This window comes from Brienomyrus brachyistius, unplaced genomic scaffold (genome assembly GCF_023856365.1).
Source record: "Brienomyrus brachyistius isolate T26 unplaced genomic scaffold, BBRACH_0.4 scaffold64, whole genome shotgun sequence".
In the NCBI taxonomy this organism is placed as follows: Eukaryota; Metazoa; Chordata; class Actinopteri; order Osteoglossiformes; family Mormyridae; genus Brienomyrus; species Brienomyrus brachyistius.
Window position 1 is genome coordinate 129,230 of NW_026042339.1, and position 26,896 is coordinate 156,125.

General features: G+C 43.6%; 1 protein-coding gene across 3 annotated transcripts in view; it reads left to right on the forward strand.

Moving 5' to 3' along the window:
- The window catches only part of LOC125725313 (sodium channel protein type 4 subunit alpha-like), a 71,298-nt gene that overhangs the window by 37,938 nt on the left and 6,464 nt on the right, over positions 1 to 26,896 (forward strand). For 2 of the 3 annotated variants that reach the window (XM_049002149.1, XM_049002148.1), the window contains 6 exons: positions 57 to 230; positions 958 to 1,314; positions 8,228 to 8,656; positions 16,336 to 16,459; positions 19,796 to 19,950; positions 20,484 to 20,657. In XM_049002149.1, the coding sequence (XP_048858106.1) occupies positions 57 to 230; positions 958 to 1,314; positions 8,228 to 8,656; positions 16,336 to 16,459; positions 19,796 to 19,950; positions 20,484 to 20,657 (1,413 nt within the window). The remainder of the gene's footprint in view (positions 1 to 56; positions 231 to 957; positions 1,315 to 8,227; positions 8,657 to 16,335; positions 16,460 to 19,795; positions 19,951 to 20,483; positions 20,658 to 26,896) is intronic. The other variant, XM_049002150.1, reaches the window with a different exon arrangement.

Here is a 26,896-nt window from a genome sequence, read left to right on the forward strand (position 1 = left end):
GGCTGTATTCACAGAAGTGCCCTTAATTACTCCCATCGCCTTCCATGGTCGTCTAGGTCTTCACGGGCATTTTCACGGCTGAGATGGGGATGAAGGTCATCGTCCAGGATCCTTACCTGTACTTCCAGCAGGGCTGGAATATCTTTGACAGCATCATCGTCTGCCTCAGCCTGATGGAGCTCGGTCTCTCCAACGTGGGGGGGCTCTCTATTTTGCGCTCCTTCAGACTGGTAATCTCCTACTCAAACATCGTGCATACAGACTTCGGAACACACAACCACCCAAGACACGCAACACTCTTTTGAATGACAAATGGTCTCCTATCAAGTCAACAAAACTATGCACATTTAGAAAAAAAACACAAATACTCTTCCCTCATATTACTTACGTGATCAGCACACGCACCGTTAAATTGCTAATGTATTGAGAAGTTAATCTTCAGTGCATTCGTCGATGAAATTCACACACTGATGTGCTTTAATAGCGCTGCGCTCAATTCAATTGCAAGGAGCACTCATGAAATATGGATCAAATAGCCTCCGCAATCTCTTTGGCACAGCTTAACTACCCCATGAAAACACACTGCAGAGTCACTAAAACATTCTTTATTCTTTAATCAGCTTTGTGGTTTGATGCGCTGGATTCTATCATGTTCATAAAACTGATGTTGGCTGGAGTTTTTCAGCCTCTAAGGAGCATTTTACTTAATAGCTAGACATGCATTATGACTTAACCCCCCCCCCCCAAACCAACTGGCACTTATATAGTATATTCAAAACTAATGGCATACAGACTTACTCTGCAAGTAATTACAGTCGCCTTTAAGACCTGTTCTGTCCATAAGCAACATGAAATAGGCCACAAGACAAAAAATCTGTGCCCCTCTACATCTCTTGTGCACTTTGCGTAACGTGCAGATGTTTGCTAGATTCTTTTAAATGATGAATATTTTTTCAGTTGAGGGTCTTCAAGTTGGCAAAGTCCTGGCCCACCCTGAACACGCTGATCAAGATCATCGGGAACTCTGTGGGCGCGCTGGGGAACCTAACCCTGGTGCTGGCCATCATCGTCTTCATCTTCGCCGTGGTGGGGATGCAGCTGTTTGGGAAGAACTACCAGGACTGCGTCTGCAAGATCTCCAAGGACTGCATCCTGCCCCGATGGCACATGAAGGACTTCTTCCACTCCTTCCTCATCGTCTTCCGGGTGCTGTGCGGCGAGTGGATCGAGACCATGTGGGACTGCATGGAGGTGGCCGGCCAGCCCCTCTGCCTCCTCGTCTTCATGCTGGTCATGGTGATCGGGAACCTCGTGGTGAGCGCTTCGTTCGCCTCCTCGTTAAACTGCCAGTGTTATTAACATATTTTACTTCATGATGTGTTATTTTAGCTTAAGGTATTTGTCAGAACACACTGAGTATATACAGTTTCAGCTAATGAATTCAGCTAATGTGGATTCAGCTAATGTGAATCCATGACAGACGTGCACAATATATCCAAAAGAGATAATCTATAGTTTCGCATAGAAAGCTGTAATATGTGGAGATATCTTCTTTTTGATTGTCTGTTGTGACAAGATCTAGCAGATTGAATATAGGGTGTGTTAGCGGCAACCCCTACGGGTGTCACATCTCTGAATGCACACTCATATTTGGTTTGCTGACAATCCCTCGCATCTCTGTGATGGCTGGAGGTTTTGCCGTCCGTTTTATAATGGGGCGCCAAAATGGCCGCCGCCCCACCACTAATCAGCCAGATCCTACTTTAAAACGAGGTCACAAGATTACGATTACTGTTTGTTGTATGGGTTTGCATAATCTCCTCGAGGCAGGAGCTCCCCTCAAGACAAATTCTGTTTCAAAGGAGCTTGGTGTCCTGATCATATTTCATGCAGAAGTACTGTATAGAGCAGACTGATGACCAACTTCCTCTCTCCATCCTTAATGATAACGACATCTATCAGATGTACAATCCATTCATCTAGAATATATATATATATATATATATATATATATATATATATATATACACACACATACATACATATATATGCATGTTTATCACAGCCATAGACTTTCTGAAGTACAGGCTGAGCATTGCCTACTTATAGCCACGCCTTCATCCTATGATCGTGAAAGTTTGCAGGTCACATGATCTGTACGAACAGGTGATGTGCAGGGCAAGAAGCCAATAGGACCATGTGCAGTGTTGCAAGCATGTAGTATAATTCTATATTATTTGTGTCCCATCAAACTTTCATCAGTGATTCTGATGAAAACAAAAAGCACAACTATAAGATTCCTGATATATTAAAGTCCATGCAAGAATGGAATGGTGTTTATTTGCGCAAATTGACTAAATTTTCAGTTCAATGCGCATTCTTGAATACATTATTTGAGTCTAAAAATGATGACTTAACTAATTATCTTATAATGTTTATAATGATGAAGTATATAATTACTATGCCAAAAATAGGCCTACATGCTACCTAAGCTGACTGAATATAAATGAAAGAAACAAAGATTTGATAAGCAAAGGGACTGAAAACTCTTTGGCGTAAAAGGCAGCTGGCATTTGAATTTTACCTTACAGACAGGGTACTAGTGACTGACCATTCTGTAAACGTTTTAGTAAATATAAATGTTCTTGACCATGCTAACCTGGGGTGTTCTGGTTAAACCTAAATATCTCTTCTGGTTAAAGTGTAGCATCTGAGTCAGGGGTCAGCTGACAACAAAATGAAAAACTTCCAATCAATTGTGTCACATGGGATCGCTGTCAGGCCTGTGTCACTCACCCCCCCCCCCCCCCCCCCCCCCCCCCCCCCCCCCCAGGCCGTCCACAAACCCTGCGGGTCAATGGCTCCCCCTTTACATCAGCTGTTCTGTCAACAACGCAGTTTGGCTGTTAACCACTGAGTTTGCAAATTACTTCAAATGGAAAAATCTGTACACTTCCTGTACGGTGATTGTAAAGGATACCGCTTAACGTTTCAAAGCAACCGAGCCAAATCCTCGACTGACAACAGAATGTAAATGATCTGAAATACAATATACATGCAATGTAATTACACAATGAGCTCTACAGCACGCATTACATCACTGCTAATAAGTAATGCCTTCTAAAGTATCCTGAAGTGCATTCATTTCATTACATACCATTTACCCTAAACCAACAAAAACAGTTTATATGTCACCAATGACTTAAGAAGAAATTAAGCAAGTCACATAGAAAACAGTAAGTTAAAGCTCATGGCCATCTTTAGCTAGCAGACGCTCTGCTGAATGGCAGCCTGGAGCCCGATACTGGTAGCTTCTAAATGACGCAGTAATGTTGCTCAGTTCATCACGCCACATAGCCACTCGGGGTTAAAATCAGCTGAAGGATATCTGGCACAAATCACTCACAGATCTTCATAAGAGCTTCTGGCAATAACTTTGCTATGGTTCTTTCATTTATTCTCAGGTATTACTGAGCTTTCATATAACATCATGTTAACACAGACATGTCTCCAGCTGCCTAGTCAAGCCGGGTATTATTAGGTTAAGGCTACTGAATTATCATGGCAGGATGTCACCTTTGGACACATAATTAATGAAACACAAGCATTGTTTCTAGGACAGCTATAATGGTGTCCCTTTATTGCAGTTTGTGCTTGCTGAACACGAGAGATAAACCTCACAGGTCACCTTCACAGAACCACAACAGTGATACAAGCTGAAGGTCTCACATTTTTGGTCTCTTCAGCTCTTAATACATGCTGACTGATGTTAATTTTTGACTCACGGTACATCTGAGTAACAAACAGCACAAACTGATCCCTTTTGGAGCGGGGAGGAAGCAAGGCCATATATCGGTGTTGTGGGGTTAAATGAGTAATCTCAGATGCAGACAGGTAATTTCCAGGGACAGAGCCGTGCGATGATTCCAGTTGGTCCTCTGAGGCTGCAGACGTTAAAACAGGGCAATACGCTCCAGTAACCCTGTTTGCATCATGACCACTTCTAATCTTAGTCATTTTTAGGTTGCCTTTCGCTTTTTAAGAGCACATATTGTGCCTAGGCCTGAAGAGCAGCATTTACACACCTGTTACTAACATCCTCATTGCACTAAATCCATCCAAAAACAAACTGAGGGGCACTTAAGAATAACTTATGCCGTTTCTATACATTCTGACTGCTGAATGATTTACGCTGATCGATTATAAGGCTGCAATCCATTGATTTTAATTCCCTATGCTATGGTAACTCACTATAACTTGCCGATATTAACTTTCTCGTAAAATCCGCCGACCTTCCTTACGCCGTAACCCCAAATTAATATGTAAGTTTCATGTATTGCTGTGCTTCACGGTGACCCACAGTGTGGATTCGCAGATGGCAAATGTCTTCTCGTGTTTTTGAGGACCAGTAGAGGTCTTGACTCCCAAAGCCATGCCATGCAACAAACTAACAGAAGGACTTTAAACGCCGATGATCAAAAATAAGTTTCTTTCCGTATCATTCAGGCTGTGGCGTATAATTCAGGCAGTAGCTGATAAAAGTACCTAAGCTAGTTTAAGTTAAACAGAAAAAAAAATGTGACCCGATAACATCCAGAAGGTCTCTTAGCCTCCACTGTTCAAATAAACAGTTACGACAGCTATTCTGTGGACACCCCGCCTAACCTCTTCGCACCCGAGTCCTCTGAAGCATGACTGGACCACACCGGAGCCCCTGATGCTGTTGCCACAGGAGGCCTTGCACACGGGCAAGCAGCCATCACCCTCGATGCCAGATCCTTCTTCATGTCCTTGAGTCGGGACGAACTTGCGCAGAGAGGCTCCTCCGCATCGCCCATCAGTCACATCAGTCCCCTTCAGTTGTCATTTCATCTAGGATAATTTGTTTACATGAAAAAAGGTCTGAGGAGAGCACACTTACTCGCTAAGCGCTTCCATATACTTTTGACTCATTCCCTTTTATTTTTTCCTCCTTCAGCATCCTTTAAGTCAATGAATCAACGCTGCGTTCAAGAACACTGTGTGCAAATGACTTTCCCTCACAGGGCAGGGATCTTTAAAGAACGTGCATCGTTTCGGGTCTGGTCGCGGCGCCTGGCAGGACGCCCCGGACCTGGGCTCGGGCAGTGCTGCATGCCAGCTGCAGTTTCATCACGCTAATTGAAACCCTGCTGTGAGTGTTTGTGGGACGTTAAACACAATTTTCTCTTTAAGTGTGACTCCCACCAGTGGGTGCCCCTGTGAGGCCAATGCCGTCGTCCGCAGTGCCAAAGGTCTGTACGGTGTCTCACGGTCAGAATCATATGGAAAGAATATCGATTAGCCCGGATAGCAGTGGCCTACTGCAGAGATCCATTAGGGCAAGGATCCCATAAGCTGAGATCACAGAAGGGAATATTTCAAATTACCTTTTATCACATTAAAGTTTGGGCGGTTTTTTAGGGGATTGGAGGCGGGGGCAAGTCTGTCATAGAAAGATGATTCCAAACACTCTGATTGCATGATTTACACGTGGCTGATTTGCACAGCCCCGTAACTTTTGTTAGAGCATTAGAATTTCAAATTGGTACGAATGCTGGCTGAAAACATAAATCATATGCAGTGGGTTTAGGAGTTAGGTGATAACTCCCGCCGAATGAGGGTAAAAAAAAAAAGGGGGGGGGTTTTCGCTGCTCATCTGGCCGCTGGCCTTTTGATGTGCGCCACTATTCACTGGGCCACTTCCTGTGTGATTCATCGGCTCTGAAACGGCGGGGTGCGGATGAAATGAGTATATCGATCGATCGCCGGCTGCCCAGCCACGGACTGGTGGTGTTCAGGGGAGGGGGCATGGTGTCCCCGGGGCGAGCTCTGAACCCTAGAGCGGGAATCCGCGATGGGATTCAGGTCATCCTGCAAGAGGACCTCCAAACGGCACACTGGCGACTAAAGCTCTATATCAAAGAGGGAAAAGGCACATTACGTTGAATTCCTCATCCCAGATAAAAAGCAGGGGTACTTAAGGAGGTAATGAAATATATACATGATGAACTTGCTACAGCGAGCATCTTATTCAAAGGACCAGGAACAACCCTGGCAGCAACCCTGGCTTATAGTACCAGCTTGTATACACAACAGGAGGGACGCAATACGGTTGTATAAATAACACACACACACACACGAGGGGACAGCCGTTTGAGAATGCTGAAACACGACTAATAAAACTGTGTCATCTAGAGGGGTCATGTTCCTAAGTGGAAGCTTCCTGGTACTGCAGGAACCAAAACAAAAGTAGGGACAAAACCAAAACCCTCAGCACACGATAGCAGGCGTCTATGTTTATAATACAGAATGCATTAATTTTATTAATCAGTGACACGCTATGCTATGTACATGGTGATAAATAAAAAATAAATACTTTACTTCCAGTTCGGATTACTTATTCATCCTGCAATAGGAAGGCACCCAAGATACAAACCAGTTCGATTCCGAGAGCGGGTTCACAAATCGGAAAGTTCGCAAATCGGAAAGTTCGCAAATCGGAAAGTTCGCAAATCGGAAAGTTCGCAAATCGGAAAGTTCGCAAATCCAACGAAGTCAGTTTAGGCGTCCAGCCGATGACGCTGCAACCCTCAACTCCTATCAAAAACATATACATGTAGTACAGCTATTTCTACATAAGAAAATGCTTTTAAAGGTTAATATTTATCTTTTATTTGTTCTTGTTATAGATTTGTGGTGTATTTTAACAAGAAACAACTGGGAATTATTTTTTATTTCCATTGTTCTCCATGAGCTGATTTCGCTGTTTACCATCGTCGAATTAGCCTACCCCTCTCTCCTCAACTCCTATCGGAAACATATATATAAGAAAATGCTTTTAAGAGTTAATATTTGTATTTTTGTTACTGATTTTCGGTGCATTTTAACAACCAACAACTTGGTTCGTTTTTTTTTTCCATTGTTTTCAATCAGTTGATCTTACTTACTGCTAGTGAGCGAGCCTACGTTACTGTATAAGGAATATGTATACACACCTCCCTCTCTCTCCTTCCCCCCAAACCTCAGCTCCTATCAAAGACAAGCAACAGAGATAGGAACTGGCGCGCTGCTGCGATGTTTGAAATTCCAGCACAATCCTTAATTTTGCAGTTATTTAAACCATTTTTTATTTATTGGACACGCATGTTCGCATCTTTGAAAGTATGTAGAATATTTTCTGTATATAATATTATCCTGCTCATAATTTTCTGTGACAAAGTGACAGCCCTGCTTTATGAGCTGTGCTCTAGACCCCACCTGACTCCACCCCATGATGGATAGATTAAAGAAGGTTACCATCGGCATAATTTCATTACATTTTTTCCTGGGTATGTCAACACATAATTTCCGGTTTTAAGTCAGCTATAACTTAGATAAACTCATTTTCTTAGAACTAGCCCCCCACGCTGCTTTTGTTTACCATGGAAGGCCACTGAAATAGGGTGGCACAGTGGTGCAGTGTTAGCTTCACACCTCTGGGACAGGGGGTCGAGTATCTGGCGGGCTTCATTGTCTATGGAGTTTGAATGTTCTCCACGTGTCGTCATGGGTTTTTTTCCCAAGTATTCTGGTTTCCCCCCACAGTCCAAAACATGTTGAGGCTACCTGGCTAGGTGTGTGTCTGTGAGTGTGCCCTGTGATGGGTCGGTGCCCCATCCTGGGTTGTTCCCTGCCTTGTGCCCTGTGATGGGTCGGTGCCCCATCCTGGGTTGTTCCCTGCCTTGTGCCCTGTGATGGGTTGGTGCCCCATCCTGGGTTGTTCCCTGCCTTGTGCCCTGTGATGGGTTGGTGCCCCATCCTGGGTTGTTCCCTGCCTTGTGCCCTGTGATGGGTTGGTGCCCCATCTGGGTTGTTCCCTGCCTTGTGCCCTGTGATGGATCGGTGCCCCATCTGGGTTGTTCCCTGCCTTGTGCCCTGTGATGGATCGGTGCCCCATCTGGGTTGTTCCCTGCCTTGTGCCCTGTGATGGATCGGTGCCCCATCCTGGGTTGTTCCCTGCCTTACGCCCGTAGCCTCTGGCTTAGGCTCCGGACCTCCTTTGACCCTGAATGGGACAAGTGGTCTTAGAAACTGGAAGGACGGATGAAGAGACACTGAAATGGCCTCTTCATCCAGAAACAGCAAGTTCTCCTTGTACCAACTGGACTGTGTGAGGTACACGAGGCCCCAGCTGTCCTTAATGTCTGTCACCCCCCCCCCCACACAGGTGCTGAACCTCTTCCTGGCTCTGCTCCTGAGTTCCTTCAGCTCCGATAACCTGTCCGCTCCGGACGAGGACGGCGAGATGAACAACCTGCAGGTGGCGCTCGCCCGCATCCACCGTGGCCTGCACTGGCTGAAACAGGGCCTCTGCGCCGTCTTCCACGGCGACCTGAAAGCGCGGCAGAGGAGGAGCAAAGAGGCCCGGGCCTCGATGAGGATGAGGCGCGTGGGGAGCAAACCTGAGGCCAACGGAACCGTGCCTGGCATGGGCCGGCTGGAGGAACGGCATGCCATTCCTGAAGGAGAAGGTCACGTGACCAGGCCCAACATCGACATTCCCATTGCCACAGTGGAATCCGATGATGACATTCCGCCGGGTGATGTGGGTGAAGAAAATGTGCAGAAGCCTTCAGAGGACGTGGACGGCAAAGAGGTTTGTGACGGTCCCGTTTTTTCATTTAACACAATTATTAAATGATTCAGCTGCTTTCACGTAGGAGGAGCTACTGCACAGCTGTTTAAAGGATTAATTAACTTATGCTTATGGTTTAATTCAGATTATTCTTACCAACCTAATCCAGATATTGTCCTCATTTATAATAGGTTCAGATACTCGGGTTCAAACACTGGCTGACCTATAGCTGTCAGTAAAGGACCGTGAGGAGTGCAGACAGTGTTCCCTTTCCTTGTTTATACTCACTGACTGCTGAAAAAGACACAGAAGTAAACACTGAGACTCAGAGACACAGTGAGCTGGTTCAGATGGATGGGTGGATTATAGCAGAGTTAGTGAAAGCAGGCAGATGTATAATCTGTTAATCTGTAAAGCAGATGAACGGGTGCCTCATGGCAGAGGGATTTATTTATGTAACCGGAAAGCACAATCGGCGTTTCTCTCCTTACTTGCCCACCATATTAATATGCGGCTGGATGTGAAATCCAGAGATGAACGTATGAGCTGTGCATCTATAGGTTGCAGCCCATGATGCAGAACAGGATGGTGACATTGGAGCAGAATCATAGATGGAAGAAACAGAAAGAGGTTAAAAAAAAAAACAGAAAGTAACTTGGGCTTATTTAGACGGGTAACGATCTTCAAAATGCGTACGACGAAAGTGACATTTTGCTGTGCGCTCTTCACCACGAAAATGCATTCTGAACACATTAGTAAGGGCATTTTATCTCCTTCAGTCACTTAAATCATTCACTTGCTCTTCCCAGTATGTCCAGTCTCTCTGCTAGATGACTCGTAAAAGACATCCAGTCACCCACCCCCCAGAACCATCCTCCTGATTCTCCTACCTGTCGCTCACCCCACAATGTCACCCCCCCTCCCCCGCCTCGTCCTGTTCCAGATTCCTACTCATTTCGTTATTTCATCCGCTGGCTTTTCTGTGAACTAACCACGAGCTTAATAATACAGGTACGATTTTGATCTGTCCACTGGGGAAACACAGATAACATTTTCCAAGGTGCGAGGTGGGTTGCAGAAATGAAAACTGACGCACTCTACTTTTTAAATGGCAAGTTGTAGATTTGCTGCTGGGGGGCACGACATCACCCTTAGAAACGCATAGCTGATGAGTGGACCACAACAAACACTGCTGAACGGGCTCAGCATGTTTGTGGTTTGAAACAAAAAATCGTTATTCAGCTACTAAACGCAACCTAATATTTACACCAGGCAAAAGCACCTTTTGCCTGAATGACTGAAAATGCCCCACTTTTGAGGTTCTGTTATGAGGACCCCCTACCCAGTCAGCTAAATTTAGTGAAGTGCCCCCCCCAGTTGAGCACCTGCCCTTCAAGAAGTCTCTGCACGGCCCTGATTTCTTCATTTATGCATTCTCATTGGACAGGGCAATTTACCTAATAATATATTGTTTAACTGTGATCAGGGTTACCTGTGTGGTATTATTTGGTAAAATATTTTAAATCACCACTTGAATCACAGCGATATACAGTGTACTAGTATCGACAATCCATGACACATACAAACATAAATTACAAATGAGACGACTGGAGTGAAAACCAGAAGTCAAGAGTTTATATTTCTAAATCCACTTTTTGTCTCATCTTATATACTGGAAGATACCTTTGTAAGATGCTGGTTTTACATGCTGCGATATGAGCCGGCCAGCAGTCTGTCAGAACCCGTGCAGTCAGACCACCGTGAACCGACAGTCACAGATGACTGTGTGGTTGCGAAGTTCAGCAGCACTAGTTGGGGCTGGTCCGAGTGAAGTGGGTCACGGCGACCTATGGCAGTAAATGCAGAACAAGTGTGACCGGCAGGGCCTCCCTTTTAATACAGTGGGGCTCAAGCCAAGCACACTGCAGAAGAATCATGAGAGTGGGGGGGTGCAGGCAGCAAGCACGGTGGGTCACTGTAGCGACGATGACGTCCGAGTGCAGCACTGACCACTGTCCACCTGTACAAACCAGGATATCTGGGCTCATCCAGCTCACTGGCCACCTGAACCTGGAAAACGTCCTGGGAAATTCTTGGTAACACTATGCATGCTTTATGAAGCTTTCATCTATAATGCCTTCATAATGCATCAGTATAAGGATGCTTTGTAATGCATTATTAAGGTATCCGTAGTACATTATAGATGAGAGTTTCATAAGGAATTCATAATGCATAATACACATGGCTATAACGTGTTACGTCTTTTAATATGTATAGCCATGTTTATAATGCTTTATGAATACAGTGCAATGCCTTAAGTAAAGTGTTACGAAGCTTTTTTATTATTCTTTAATGAGGCTAGTGCCAGCAAAATCCAGGGCATTTCTGTAGTTCCATCCAGGTCAGACGAGATGCAAGGTATAGAGAGCTGACCGGAAGGGTCATGTGGTCCATCCCGTGCTCTCGCACACACACACACACACACACACACACACACACACACACACACACACACACACTCCCGAAGATAATCAGCCAGTGTGACCGGTCCTGGTTGGGAATCTCTTCGTAATGCCAGTAAAGCAGCATCTCCTGCAGGAGCTGCTGATGGAGGTCCACTCTCACCTGCTGAGAGGAGACCTGAGCATACTCCGTGTCCACCTATGCTGGTTTTTTTATTCCTCCACAAGTTCCATTTCAAAACCAGTTCAGATTGGCAACACGTGTGCAGTGTGGATGGACTGACTGGGGGCGGCACACTTAGAAAGGCCACTGCCAAATGCCATTCCAAGCCAGCGTGCGTCTTTCAGCTCTCTTTGGAAGGTTAACAATTCTACCCACTGCGTCCTCTCTTCCTGCTTCTTCTCCCCCCATCTCCACCCCCAACCACTCTTCTGCACTCGTTCTCCCACCTTTCTCTCTCTCTGGCAGACTGCCCCCCACCCTCGACTAGCTTCCTCAGTCCAGGGTGGCTAGGAGACCCCTCCTAGCTGACCCCCACTTCAGACATCCTCACACAGCCCCCTCGCTCCACTCTGCCACCCACGCATGCCCCCGCTAGGCAGCAGAATTAGTCATCAGGATAATGGAAAGTGGAAAGAAAAAAAAAAAGGTGCTTTCTGTAACCCAGTCAGCCCAACTATCCAAACCTCCTCACCACTCCACTGCTCCCAGGCCAGATGCATCGTTTTTTGTTGGTAAGGAAACACAAGGCTGCTTAATTGCATGGCTTCATTCCGAACAGCCAGCCGCACCCTTTTTGCAACAAATCACAGCTGGAAGAGGAGAGCACTCAGCGTGGTTAATTCTGGGTCTCCACGCGAGGGGAGGGGAGGGGAGCTTATCAGTACCCCATCTTTCATCACCTCTAATGTGATTTTAACCTGAGGTGAATTAGGGCAGACGTGGTTTTCTCTACAACCCTGCAGTCATTGGACACCTTTAGAGAACAGAATTATGTCCCGCAAATGCAGTGCCTACAATGGCCACTAGGTGGAAGTGATTGTGAGCAGCTCACCTTACAAGCAGAGGATCAGACTTCTGGCTCCTTGCCGCACATTTGGCTGACAAGGGGATCAATAAACAGTTTATGTTTGCAAAACTGTTCAGAAGGCACATGGGAAAAGGCAGATACTACTGCACTCTGGCAAAGTCTCAGCTGAAGGTGAATATTACACCAAGCTTGTGCACGCTTGGCGTGTCCTGTGAGGGGCACTGCCCACCTCTGGTATTCCCCTGTGCCACTGGACCACTGATCCCTTCCTGTAAATTCATTCAACCCACTGTCCCCTGCAACCAGAACATGTCTGTAATCCCACCTGCCAGCTAGCCCAGGACATTAAACGCAGGATTACAAGGCCGTGTTATTGGATTGTCAGGAACACCTGTAAAGATTATAAGGATTTCCCCCTCTGTTTTAATCTCAGTTATGGATGATGACTATGGTTGCACTGCACGGCTTGAAAAGAAAATCAAATGAAAACAGCATTAAAGGCACGAGCCCGGGGAATACAGCACTGAACCTCTCAAAACTGTTACGTAAAGCCTCTGTAAGCTGCATCTTTGCGGATCACTGAGAGCGTTTGTGCCACTTTTCGGCAAAGAGGTGAGCTTTTGTGTGCAGTATCAGACCTTCTATATATCAGAGTTTTTTGATCACAGTCAGACAACGTCAAGATGCTAACATTTAGCCAGTTAATACCTTCCTCGTCAGCTGCCTACGGTGTTGTTCAAGTGTCTATGCAGCTCTCAGAGCGGTTCAAGCAGCGGGAGAGCCATCAAGCAGCAGCTGGTTAAAGAGAAAACGCTTCTGCTTTGTTTGGTCACAGGTGTAAGCCACAGAAGATAGTGGATAAATTGGCACCAAATATCAAAAACTGAAATAGAAAGTTCATGTAGAATTCTTGGAAACACCAGAACCACAGTGCGCCAACAGAGAATTCCATTACAAAACACCATGCAGGCAAACTGTAGAAGCCCAGGGGTGGACTTGATATGAGAATAATAATAAGTTTGTTCAAGACAAATATAGTGTAAACTTAAATACCTTTAATTACTGTACTTTGATTATAGGTTTCAACAGAAAAGTCATATATAAATATCCTGCATGTTGATCAAGTTTTTTTTTTTGCCATTGCTCAAAGTAGCAATCGATCTCAGGAACCAAGTGTAAATGGACAGAGCAGAAAGTGGAATAAACACGCAACACCGCATAGACACTTCTCTGGGCACCACACTGGACGGCTTGGCCTTTAAACTGCATACACTTTTACGTTAAGTCACTGTGCGAGGGCTTTGTCGTCGCTTTAAAAAAGCTCATGACAGGTGACAGGTATCACACCAGGTATGTGGCTGCAATACTGCCCAGACACTGAGATGAGGGTTTGACTTCTGAGTCACCTGCATTATGTAGATTCTATGTAAATCATGAAAATAGCCATTACATTAGGCATGTCCAAGTTACATTCCACTCCCAACAGAAAGCACAGAAAATAGGAAAATAGTTTTGGTAACACTTTACTTGAAGCTGGCATCTAGAATGCTTTATATATACCTTCATAATGCATTATAATTGTGGGTATAAGAATTAATAAAAGCGTTGCAGTATCTTCTATTGACATTGAAAAGGCGTTATAGTCCATCCATCCATCTCCTACCCGCTTTTCCGGGTCAGGTCGCGGGGGCAGCAGTCTAAGTAGGGAAACCCAGACTTCCCTCTCCCTGGCCACTTCATCCAGCTCCTCCGGGGGAATCCCGAGGTGTTCCCAGGTCAGCCGAGAGACATAGTCCCTCCAGCGTGTCCTGGGTCTTCCCCAGGGCCTCCTCCCAGTGGGACATACCCAGAATATCTCACCAGGGAGGCGTCCTGGAGGCATTCTGACCAGATACCTGAGCCACCTCATCTGGCTCCTCTTGATGCGGAAGAGTAGCGGCTCTACTCTGAGTCCCTCCCGAAAGACTGAGCTCCTCACCCAGTCTCTAAGGGAGAGCCCAGCCACCCTGCGGAGAAAACTAATTTCGGCCGCTTGCACTCGCGATCTCGTTCTTTCGGTCACTACCCACAGCTCATAACCATAGGTGAGGGTAGGAACGTAGATCGACTGGTAAATCCAGAGCTTTGCCTTTTGGCTCAGCTCCTTCTTCACCATGACAGACCAATGCAGCGCCCACATCACTGCTGACGCCGCACCGATCCGCCTGTCGATCTCCCGCTCCATCCTTCCCTCACTTGTGAACAAGACCCCGAGATATTTAAACTCCTCCACTTGGGGAAGGACCCCCTCCCCGACCCAGATAGAGCACTCCACCCTTTTTCAACTGAGGACCATGGTCTCGGATTTGGAGGTGCTGATTCCCCTATAGTTGGAACACACCCTTTGGGGCCCCCATTTTGAAGAGGGGGGCCACCACCTCGGTCTGCAAATCCAGAGGCACTGCCCCTGATGTCCACGTGATGCTGCATCCTTGATAAAAATAAGAGCAAAAGTCTGTAAAACAGATCACTTATTAAATGAACTATATTAAGAATTAAAAGTGACCATCACAAGAAGCAGGATGGAGATGGATGGATATTAGATGCAATTAATCACAATGGCAGATTTTTGACACTATAGATAAAAAATATTGATGGGACAACAGCGCAGGAACTGTCTGTGTTACTCCTTGACCCTCTCCCTTAGGGGCATATGAACACTTTGGGTGGGATCTCACCTCTAGTCAGAATCATTCCAGATCTTTGATATCCTGCTGTCTGCATTTACAGACCTCTCCGTGCCAAACCATGGATTCTCAAAGGCCTTTAATTCCCATCTTGGAGAAAGTCCAATGCTGATTGTGCTCAATTAACCACTTTATTGTGGGATTTTATGCGCGTCCTGGGTCAGCGTCTTTCCATAAGATTGGACTGCTTGATTTACGAAAGTCAACAGCCATTTTCCCCCTTTCCATGGTGGCAAACAGAATGACACACACCCCAGCAGAGCAAGATGCCATGGAGCCCACAACAATATCCTAAACACTGAGATAATAATACACAGGAAAAAAAGTTAATGCACATTAGTTAATTTACTACTATTTGTGAAAGGGAGAGACAAGCGTTGTAACTGGTTTAAACCACCTGCCCCCCATTCTCACAAATGAGGAGAGCAAGCTGATTCAGTGCCCACCCACCACACCAACTCAGGAACGAGAACCCATGTGCAGCCGGGGATACCTCAGCACCACACTAGCTCCTATGGAATGGAACAGTGTGAAGGTTTTCCCCCAGTAGTTGGAGTGTCAATCCTGCCACCGACCCCCAAATTTTCCCAAGAAGTTGGAAGAACCTGCTTGCAGAGGTAGAAGCAACTGCAGGTTAAAGGCATTTTTCAATGGCCCAATGTAGTCCAATCAATTCCTGACATTCACAGGATACGAATCGGCAACCTTCTGATTGCCGGCGCAGATGCGTAGCCTCGGAACCACCACTCTGACCTGACACAAGAGCAAAAATCTGTTCCGAAATTTTAAGAATAAAACACAGCATGGAGCACAGTGGTTAGTATCTGTTGCTTATTTCCCTCACACAGCAACTTCAAGTAAAACCCATAAAGGCTGTTTTAAAAAAAAAAGGTTTTCAGCACATTGCTCAATGAATTTAAAGTTGAAGGCTCTATGTGTCTGAACTTTGCTTAACTCCTCCCACATTATTGTAGTGTTTCCTTCTGATTGTCTGGTTTTAGTGCAAAAATGTGCTTTGATGAATTACAGTAGCCGAATGGTGTGTGTGTGTGTGTCCTAAGATGGGCTAGAGCCCCACCCTGGGTTATTCCCTAGCTGTTTATTTCCTAGTCTTTATCAAACGTGGAAATGATGAGCTGACTATGTGATGTCAATTAGAAGTAATAAGTAAAGACATCTTATTGGAGCACATGTTAAAATAACTGACCAATACTGCGACAGAACTCCCACATCATATCAGCCAAGCAGCCAATCTGACTTTTCTCATATTCTTCAAGAGTTCCAATACCCAAAGATGCAGGAGCCCATCTAATCCAATCAGAGTACTCAGTGACGGGTACAAAGCAAACTTGATATCAAAAGTCTTCATGCGATAATCCGATACAGTTCTGTACTCCAACGTGTCACACACAGCCAAACGAGTGACGACTATCCAACATCTTTAATTTCTCTGAATGCTTGTGGTATTATCTTTCTTCCAGCAGAAGGATACGATCAGCTTGTCAGAGGGCAGCACCGTGGACCTAAGGAAGCCTGGAGAGGAAGCTGACGAATTCTCGGAGGCAGATGAAGAGGCCACGGATCCCGAGGACTGCTTCCCTGAGGGTAAGTACGCCCACTGGGGGATAACATCACCGGAGATGCAGAAGATCGAGGCCAAAGGAGTTGACTTGTAGTGGATACTGTTATTATTGATCGTGAAAGTGAGGTCACCAGTTACTACTCCTGTTTCAAACTTACATCACTTGGCTTTAAGAAGAGCTGTGAATATCTAAACCAGTTTGCTAGTTTTGCACAATCTTTATACTCCCCCCCCACCCACCCATGCACCCACCCACCCAATTTTAATTTCTGCATGAGATAATAATCTAAGATGCTATCAAATGGAACAAAGACGCTGTAAATTATGCCCTCAACCTTTCCTGCCAGCTTTGCAACATAGAGACACGGGACTTTTGTCTGCACCTATGAGTGCAGAAGTCACAGGATTCATTTCTCATTAAGTATGATAAGAAAAATTAGGCGAACGGCCAAATCCTTCCATGACACACTGGGAATCCTTGTGTTATAGCCTGCAGGCACACCAGCATGGCATCGCACTCCCGCTTAGCATCCTCACAGACATGGAGGCCATTCTCCAGATGTTCCTCGGGGTTAAAGGCAGAGTATCTGAAGTAGATTGCTGAACAAACTATGGTGCCGGACTTACGAGAGCAAACAGCACACCTATCCTCCTGTGAGGCGGGAGTCAAATTGCAGCTGGGGATTCAGTACTCACCAGACACTCAATTATTTTGATAAATACCAACTAACTTTTTTCCTCATCATTTACGGCTCTATTAGATTAGTAAGAGCTCACACCCGCCAAAAAGGCCAGCGCTAGACATTCCTGGAAAGAAAGTTGCGTTAAGGCGCTTCTCAGGAAATCAATTTCTGTGGAAGTGGGCAGTCGCCCTCCAGGCCAAAAATGCACCTCCCTTAATTAGTCTGATTGCTGTCCGTTAGCTGTTTGAAGAAACATAAAATCACCACTGAGTTCTGAATCGGCGCAGCCCAAAGGGGAAACTGCAATTAAACAATCAAACGGCTGTCAATGGTGAGGGTCACTTTCAGCAAGACGGTTACTTCGAGTTTTAAAACATTTCATAAACAAACAAGCAGGTATAGGTATGGACAGATAAGCGGAATTTAAAAGCATGTATTTCCCAGGACTACTTTCACAAACAGCTAGTCTGGCAACAGGGGGAGGGGAAGTGTGGGAGATGCATTAATCTACTACCAGGGAATCAGGAAGCTCTCTGCACATACCAGCAAGATCAATATTTATTCTTAAATTATGGTAAGTAGCCAGTTTGGAGGAGGGCTCTCTTTGAGGGGAAAGTGCTTGCATTACAGTGCTTGCAGCAGACTCCCACTGGCTTAGGCAATCTCCCAGGGACTCTCTGCACAGTGCTCATTCTGTCATGCAGCCTCCTGGCTATGGTGCTTCGGATGATTAGGACCTGCATACAACGTACATACACACGGTGGTGGGCAAGGGTTCTGTTAACTGCTAATTAGTGAAGGTAACTTTTTCATTACTAGAATAGCATTTCAGCTAACTCTGAAAACCATTACCAGAACAATTAGCTTCCGCTAAACTTAGTTACGCTAACTGTAAATCTGCCAATTTTTTTCACAGGTAATGTTAAAACAGTTTGTAAACCCTAAAATCATATATATGTTCCTGTCTTCTGTGAGCGTATCTGCAATAGTCTGTCTGGCACGTTGTTGACTGACTACATGTAAACACAAAACGTGATTGGTCGATATCTTGTTGGATCTAAGGTAGTGTGGGCTAAATGAAAGTGAACGGAGATAAAGTCCATTTCTTGCTCAGCTTGCAATCCAACAATACCCAGTTGGGTAAGTCTCTAGTTCAACAGATTAAAAACAGGTTAAATCTTAACCATCTAGGTATGTTTGTAAAGATTTCAGAGGCAAAAAACAAAACTGAAGCTTAATTAATATAATAAAAGTTAGAGTTTAGCGGTTATTTTTAAATGTTTAATCAGTTTAGCGTTATCAAATTAAATTTTGGAGTTAGCAGATTAGCAGGTATTGAAGCTAACTTCCTGGTTAGCTGTGCCCACCACTGCATACAACATAACTATGTAACATGTTACAACTAGTTTTTCCGAAGGTATGAGCATGGATTTGTAGCCAGTATTTGATCAACTGGTGGGTCACAGTATTCCAATGATTATTTTAATGGAAAAATTACATTATTATCCAAGATGCAATTTACATGTACAGTTGGCCAACATGCAAACCATATATTAAATTAGCTAAAACTGATTGTTTACTGTACGACCATATAATTGTTCACGTTGATCCAATATATTGCACTACTACAGGTGCAAGTCAACCAGCACTGTGTGCCTGATATTTGTTTAACCAACAATATGCTGAAAATATTTTGACTATTTATACTGGTTTACCTGTGAGCCTAGGATCTGGCAAGTGCTTGAGTTTTATTAAACCTTTTACTATATTCATTCATTTTTGAGTATATTTTTGTATTTAAATGGCAATATCAATGGTGATGTCAATAATTATTTGATATTCATGACTATTGTCATTTCCTTGCATAGAAAAAAAGTATTGTATATGCAAATATACCTCCATGGTTAAATAATACTGTATAGAGAGTGCAAGGATTACAATATCCTTGACTGCCCTATAATGGTACTTCACAGCTCTACGTGGTCTGGCACCAGGTTGATAAATGTCTGACTACCAAGAAAGTGTCCAAGCCTCTCTACAAATCTTGTTGCACGTCTCAAAGTACCATAATCACGTGTCGCAGACAATAAGCTAATTTAGAAGAACATAAGTGCTAGTAATGGAGACAGTGAGATGAACATCAAAGGTTCTAATGTGATTTCAGGGAAGAGCTGCAATGTAGCAGGGAAAGCTTTTAAAAGCATGGTAAGCTGATACCTGGCGGTGCGGGGGGGGGGGGGGGGGGTCTACAAGATTACGGAAGACAGGGGTCACTCGATCAGGAAAAGGGGGGTAACATTAAACATGGTAATTTCAGACCACCTGACACTGTCAGGATGCACTCCAGCGGGTCTAAGTGTAGAATAATCTGCATGGGGTTAGCAGTTAAACATGAAAGGCATCAGGACTGACACAGCATGGTAAAAAAAAAAAAGTTCATTAGCCATTATTGCTTCAAATTCTCATTTTTCCTGTGCCTCTGTGGTTTATGTTACAACACAGCATACAATCCATCACACAATAACTGACAGCCCAGTAGAAAACCACATGAGCGGTGTCGATATTTTTGATCAATCCGTAAAAACCTCCGGCTGAGAGTTTGTGACATTCTCAGTCAAATGTTAACGTTAAAGATGCCGGCCAAACTGACCATGGCTCACATATCGCCCTCGACAGCATGCGTACACCACTTCCCCTGCTGCGATGTCGACACCACACGTGGGGTATGCCAGGTCTGGTGGCATCTCCGGAAGACCTGCTACCAGATAGTGGAGCACAACTGGTTTGAGACCTTCATCATCTTTATGATCCTTCTCAGCAGCGGAGCCCTGGTAAGCACCGCCTGTGAGCTGCTCGGCTACAGCCCACGCAGCCACCCCTGGACCATGTCATCGCTCTCTAATCCTTCTCAAAAACAAACCTCTCTTTAGAGAGCTCTGCGTGTAATTAATATGCTCTGCGTGCAGTCAGTCGCATGGAGCCTACCTAGGAATACTGTCGTCTTTTAGCAACTAATGTTAATATTAAGATACGAATTAATAATTCATAAAACAGCTTTGTGGAGCATGACAAGAAAATTACGGCAATTAACTTCACTGCCTAGACATTTTCAGGTATAATCGGTGACAAGGTTTGTAGATGACATAACATCTACCTTGTGCCATAGCTAAAGATGCAACCACACAAACAATATCCGTTCACTGAAACAGGGGAACTGGCTACCACAATACAACTTCAAGGTTGCATGTATAATTCAGCGTTTGAATGGTTTCATAAAAAGCACTGCGTTTTACAATAACCCTTATAAACCAATTTGCCCATAAGAAATGATACAGAGGACTGACAGTAATTATTGTTTTAACAGGCATTTGAGGACATTTACATAGACCAAAGGAAAGTGGTGAAGGTGGTGTTGGAGTACGCAGACAAGGTGTTCACCTACGTGTTCGTTCTGGAGATGTTCCTCAAGTGGACAGCTTATGGCTTTAAGAAGTACTTCACCAATTACTGGTGCTGGCTCGATTTTCTGATTGTCGACGTAAGTAAACACCCTCGCTATCTCTGTGTGACAGTACATCGCTTTTATATAGTTGGATCAAATGGTTTAAGAGTGTTGCCAACAAGTGTTCTTCGGGGGTGTGAAATAGAGCAAACCTATTAACTTGTATTTTCAGGGAGTATTCGGAACAAAAATTAAAAAATCACTGTTCTGAGGTGCTAGACAGGTTTTTTTTTTATTTGTTCTAAATCTGAAAACAAAAAAACTAATGTAAATTTATATGGGCTAATTAGCCGTGCATTGGACAATGGAGGGGTTATTGATTGCTTTCAACAGCAGGAAATCTCAACAGAGAAACTACAACGTCTGTCTATTCTGCAGAAAAGTGATCCAACATTAGTTTCTGTTAAAGATAAAAAGCCAATTTTCGTGTTTATGAAATGCAGAAAGGGCATTGTATCAAAGACCATGTCTCTAAAACTGATTAGATCCAGGGGTCCAAACGCTGGAATATTACCATATGCATTATACCGTAAGACATCATTTTTTAAATACAATTTATGTTCATTATTAGGCTACACTCATTCGCCAAAATGGTAACTGGTGTATCTGTACATATCATCATTTTTTACATTTCAAAATCACGAACACGTAGCTTTCAATTATCAAAACAGGCGATTCACAGAATTCCTTTTCATCATGGTTTTGTACAAATTGTAACACTGTACAAATACAATAATAAACATGAAATAACCGTAGATGTAGGCAGTTCATTCTGATGTTATACAGTATTTCACAAGAAAAATATTACTCATTGAAATCTTTTAGGTTTCCCAAACGGAGTTCAGCAACTTAGCGAAGAGTACAAAAAAAACAAGAAGATGCCGGGTCGGTATGGAGCAGTCAAACTAATTTTACAATTGTATAAAGCAAGTGTGTTAGCTGGTGAAATATGCGGACGTTGTTCCCCCTATTTGGTTTAATTTCTCCCGAATTTACCCGCCTTATTCACCATACGTATCGGGGTAAAGTTTCTCCTTCCTCGCATTTATATTTCCTTTTTTTCAGTTCTGGTACCAAAACTGAGGTACTATTTATACATTTCGTTTTAAAACCGTCACTAAAATCCCCGAAAACGATTTTTCCGCCGTCAATCTGTCCGCGACCGGGGCATTTTGCGGCATTTCACATATATAAAGAATCCAAAGATAAAACAAAAAACGATTAAACAGGGTACATGCTTGCTTTCACTGTACCCTGTATACAAGACCGTCTCACAACAATTGAAGAAGAAAAGAAAAAATCAACAAGTTAGCAAAGCGGAAGACGGATTATACCGATACGTTTACCGATTTACCTACGGTAACCTATATTCTGGTTAAATGTCTCCGAATATTAAAATACAAGAATCAAAGGCTCTCAGCCCTTAAGTAACGCAAAGCCTCCCATTTTGATGTTCAGTCACAGTTAGTATGAGTGTAAAACTGTGAGGCACTTTGTAACCAGTTTATTAGATATACCTAGATCTTGCTGGATAATATGGTCATTGGGGGACTCATGGACCACCTGTCAGGGCAAAATCTACGGAGGGGCACCCCAATCCCCCAGCCCCCAGCCATGCGAACTCTATCACTGTGCAGTCCATCACCAGCCCGAAAATGGTTCAAAAACCACCAGAACCCACAGGAAACCACCCGAAAAATTCTGCCAATAGTTTAGCATTTTAGCTTCCACAATTACTTACTGTGCCATACTTAAAAGCGGGGACCTGTTGCTCTATACCTGATGTAAACACTGTTTGAAAGCAATACTCTAGAGCCACACTGTCACGTGATCTTTGGAAACAAAGCTTGGTTTTCGCCAACACGTCATGCACGTCTCAAATGCGGTGTGCTTAGCCTGCCCCATAGGGATCATCCTAACTGTACTGTAATTTATGGGTTAACACTATTCGAATGACCATATAATCGGTTTACATCTATGTAAGGTGACATTTTGTAAAGGGGGCTCAAAATTTCAGGGTAGGACCCTTTTCATCAGGTACACACCTAGCTAGCACTGGGTAGGCTGCACTTTTTATAAAAATCTACACTATATGGACATTTTTATTGGGATACCTGGCCATTACACCTTCAGGACATCCCATTCTAAACCCACTGGCATCAATAAGGAATTGGTCCTCCCTTTACAGCTGTCTCTCTTCTGGGAAGGCTTTCCACAAGATTTTGGAGTATGACTGGGAATTTTTGCTCATTCATCCAAAAGAGCATTTGCATGGTCAGGCACTGAAATTAGACGTGATGGTCTGGCTTGCAATCTCCGTTCTAAGTCATTCCAAAGGTGTTTCATGGGGTTGAGGTCAGGACACTGTGTGGGCCAGTCGAGTTCTTCCACACCAACCTCAATCTCACCCAACCAGACCTTGCTTTATGCTTTGGGGCACAGTCATGCTGGAACTTCCCTAAAGTCTTCCCTAAACCGTTCCCACAACATTTTCTAGCATAAAATTGTTAAAAATGTCTTGTTGTGCTGAAGCATTAAGAGTTCCGTTCATTGGAACTATGGCACCCAACCCAATCCCTGAAAAACACCCCCACACCATTACCCCTCCTCCAGCAAACTTTACAGTTGGCAAAATACAGTCCGGCAGGTAACACTCTCCTGGCATCTGCCAGACTCAGACAGCCAGAGAGAGAAGCATAATTTGTCAGTAAACAGAACATGTTTCCACTGCTCCAGAGCCCAGTGGTGGTGTGCTTTACAGCACTGCATCTGACACTTGGCATTGCATTTAGTGATGTGAGGCTTCAATGCAGCTGCTCGGCCATGGAAACCCATTCCATGAAGTTCCCAGCTAAGCTTTTGTACTGCAGTTAATGCTAGAGGAGGTTTGAATCTCTGCAGCTGTTGAGTCAACAGAGTTTTGGCAACTTTTACGCACCATGCACCTCAGCACTCGGCGACCCCGCTGCTGCTTTACATGGTCTGCCACTTCATGTATGAGTTTCTGTTTTCCCTAAATGCTTCCACCTTGCGGTAATACCTGGCTGAATATCTAGCACGGCAGAAATTTCGCAAACTTATTATTGCAAAGGAACCTTCAGAATGACCCTTTCTTTCACAAAATGTTTCACAAATGTTTATAAACCTCAATGCATGAATAAGTGCTTGATTTTATACACCTGTGGCTAGGGTTCTGAATGAAACACCATAATTCAGTGATTAAGAGGTGTGTCCCAATTCTTTTGACCATATAATACTGTTACTACTTTTGTCTATGTAGCTATTAATGGGCAGGATGTACTTTATTAGCTATAGCCAGCTAGTATCAGGTAGGACCCACCAGTGCATTGAGAGAAACCCTAATAGGCTACTGGTTTATGCTGGTTTCAACAATTACAAACCAAACATATGACCTTCAGGAGCAGCACATAGCTGAAACTTGCCTGAAGCTGTTTCTGTGCAAACCCTCACTTGTTTCCTCTCATCCCACCCTGTGATTGGTGTACAGATCTCCACAGACACCTCTTATGATAGGCTAAGTTCTAGCTCAGTTCACACAGGTGAGTAGCACACTTGTATCATTGACCAGAGGTCAACAACATCAGCACCACAACCTGTCATGTCCATCTGATGTGTATGTGCTCGACAGTGATACTAAAAGACACTGTTGTCCTTTTATATATTTTTCCCACTTTTGATAAAAAAGAAAAATTGCTAACTTGAATTTGAATCAGCATGAAATAATTTAAAAAAAAAAGATTCTAGGACCTTGGCTTTTATATCAAATAAAACTATCTGCTAATTATCTATAGAAGATATTTTATTGCGCTTGAATGATAACTCAGTGAACTGTAGCAATGTAAAACGACATTGCTGGAAAATTCAAGCAAATAAGGGGGAAAACTAAACTTTATGCTAAACCTGAAGTTCTAACACTCAGAGCCATGTAATGCCTGACAAGCAGTTGGCGTAAAACAAAAAGTATTAACCTTCAAACTGCAATTTACCCAGAAAAGTGTGTATTTCATGACAGATGTTGTTTAAAGTCATTGTAGTTGACTATTAATATGACTTTTGTTGAATTCAACAAAAGGCTTTTGTATTTCGACATATAATCTTTTCCAGACACTGGAATTAGACCCATTTGCATTTTCTAAAGAACTTAACAATAAAAGTTACACTTTTAGGCAGTCTTGCCAAGTCGTAGCTCTCTAACTCAATTAGGATATCAGAGTACACAGAGAACTTGTTTGTTCTCAATAAGCAACATTGTAACCCTCGTTATCTTGAATGTAACAAAATATATCTTTAGTGTAGCTTTGTAGATTTAAAGAAACGTAGGTGGGTGACATAAAAGAACGTACAAATAGGAAGCAAATACGTAAAAAACACGTGTATTTGTACGTTGCCACATACAGTTTATCTCTGATACAATCATTTGTTCATTCATTCATTCATTCAACAATGATTTCATGACCTTTACTACAACAGTACTGAAAAATATAATTTTTGATTGTAAATTAATTACATTTAACCAAATACTGATTATTTGCGTTTTTCTGCCTACTAACTAGTCCCCTTTAATAGATTCCAGAAATTGACATCTGTTGCCCACAGTCACAATATTTTTGCTATTTTGCCTTGGTAGTTTTCTTTGTGACTTTAAATGCTTGCAAAAGTAGAAGTTATTCTAGAAAGTTCTAATAAGACATAAGACACATAATATTATTCATGACTATGAATAAGCAATATGCATGTCCAGATTTTTCCAGAAATAATATGTTTTGAGTTATTGTATGATTATGAATAATTTAGCTTGGAGGCTGCAAGTGTCTGACTCACCATTTTGTCGTACTTCTCATGGCCACAGATGATTACAAGTGTTTTGACATTTCAGCGGTACATTCCATGAAGAATAAGAACACTTGGAATTGCTTATTTAAAGGTTTCATTAGCACAGCATGGCCGATCAAGCACATCTCCTTCAAGCATATATCCATATCAGAAACGTTCCCGATTCTGCTTGGGCATTTCCTTTGTTCGCTCTCTTTCAGGTACTCTATGACATCATAATGCCTTAAATGAAATCAGCAGAACATTTTATGATGTCAGTATTCGCGATTCTCATCCATCCATTCATTTTCCATAGCTGCTTATTCAAAGCAAGGACCCCAATGCTAGAAAGCATAGGGCACAAGGCAGGAGACACCTTGGGCAGGATGCCAGTCCATCACAGGAGGACAAGGCGGCGGGGGGGGGGGGGGGGGGGGCACCAGTCCATCACAGGACACCAGGCAGGGGACACTGAGGACAGAATGCCAAATGCCAATCCATCACAGGGCACCAGGCAAGAGACACCCTGGACAGAATGCCAGTCCATCATGGGCCACACACACACACCTGAAGGTCACCAATCCACTTAAACTGCATGTCTTTGTAAGGTAGGAGAAACAGAGTACATGGCGTACATGAAGATGGAGAACTCGCGGGGGTCCGGGACCCTGGAGGTATTCGGCCTCACTGCTCACAGTGCAGTTTGCTAATAATAATAATACAAATACAAGTGTAAAGTACATGACCTTTTACAGCAGCAAACCGCTATGCACTTTGACTTCCACACATTTTTTTTCTACTCTACTGTGTTTGTATGAACGGCAAGCATCCTGTGAAACTCATCATTCGGGCTTCTCCTCAGAAAGCACCAGCCGACGGTGTCGAAGGATAGAATTTCCTCGTCTTCATATTTGTATCCTAAAGGATGCCATCTGCTTGAAGATATACTGCCATAATTCATTAACAGTTGGGACATGAAGTCTGGAACACTAGAGTTACATAGAGAATTTAAAATTTAATTTGCTGTTTGTAGTGTGTGTTCATTGAAGGTCATCTTTATCTGGGCCTGGCCATATCTAACAGAAAGTACAAAGAAAGGAGCTGGAATTAATCTCATATTAACAGTACTTTTAACCAGATTATTTTTGTACCAAGTGAACTAAACTTAGAATAAGCATGTTTTCATGTAAAAGGCTCTATATAGTATGCACAATTGATACAATCTCTCAGCTACCTGGAAATATATATTTCCCTTCTGCTTTATTGAGGCAGTACTATGAGCGATGATTAGGCTGCATGCACCAAATAGTATACATTTTCCCTTGCTGATACTAAGCTAACAAGGTCAAATAAGCATTTGAGGGTCATTAAAAAGCCAAGCTACTTGCAAAAGTACACAGTGATAACTGAATACTAGCTTTAAAAGCACATTTTCAGTCTGA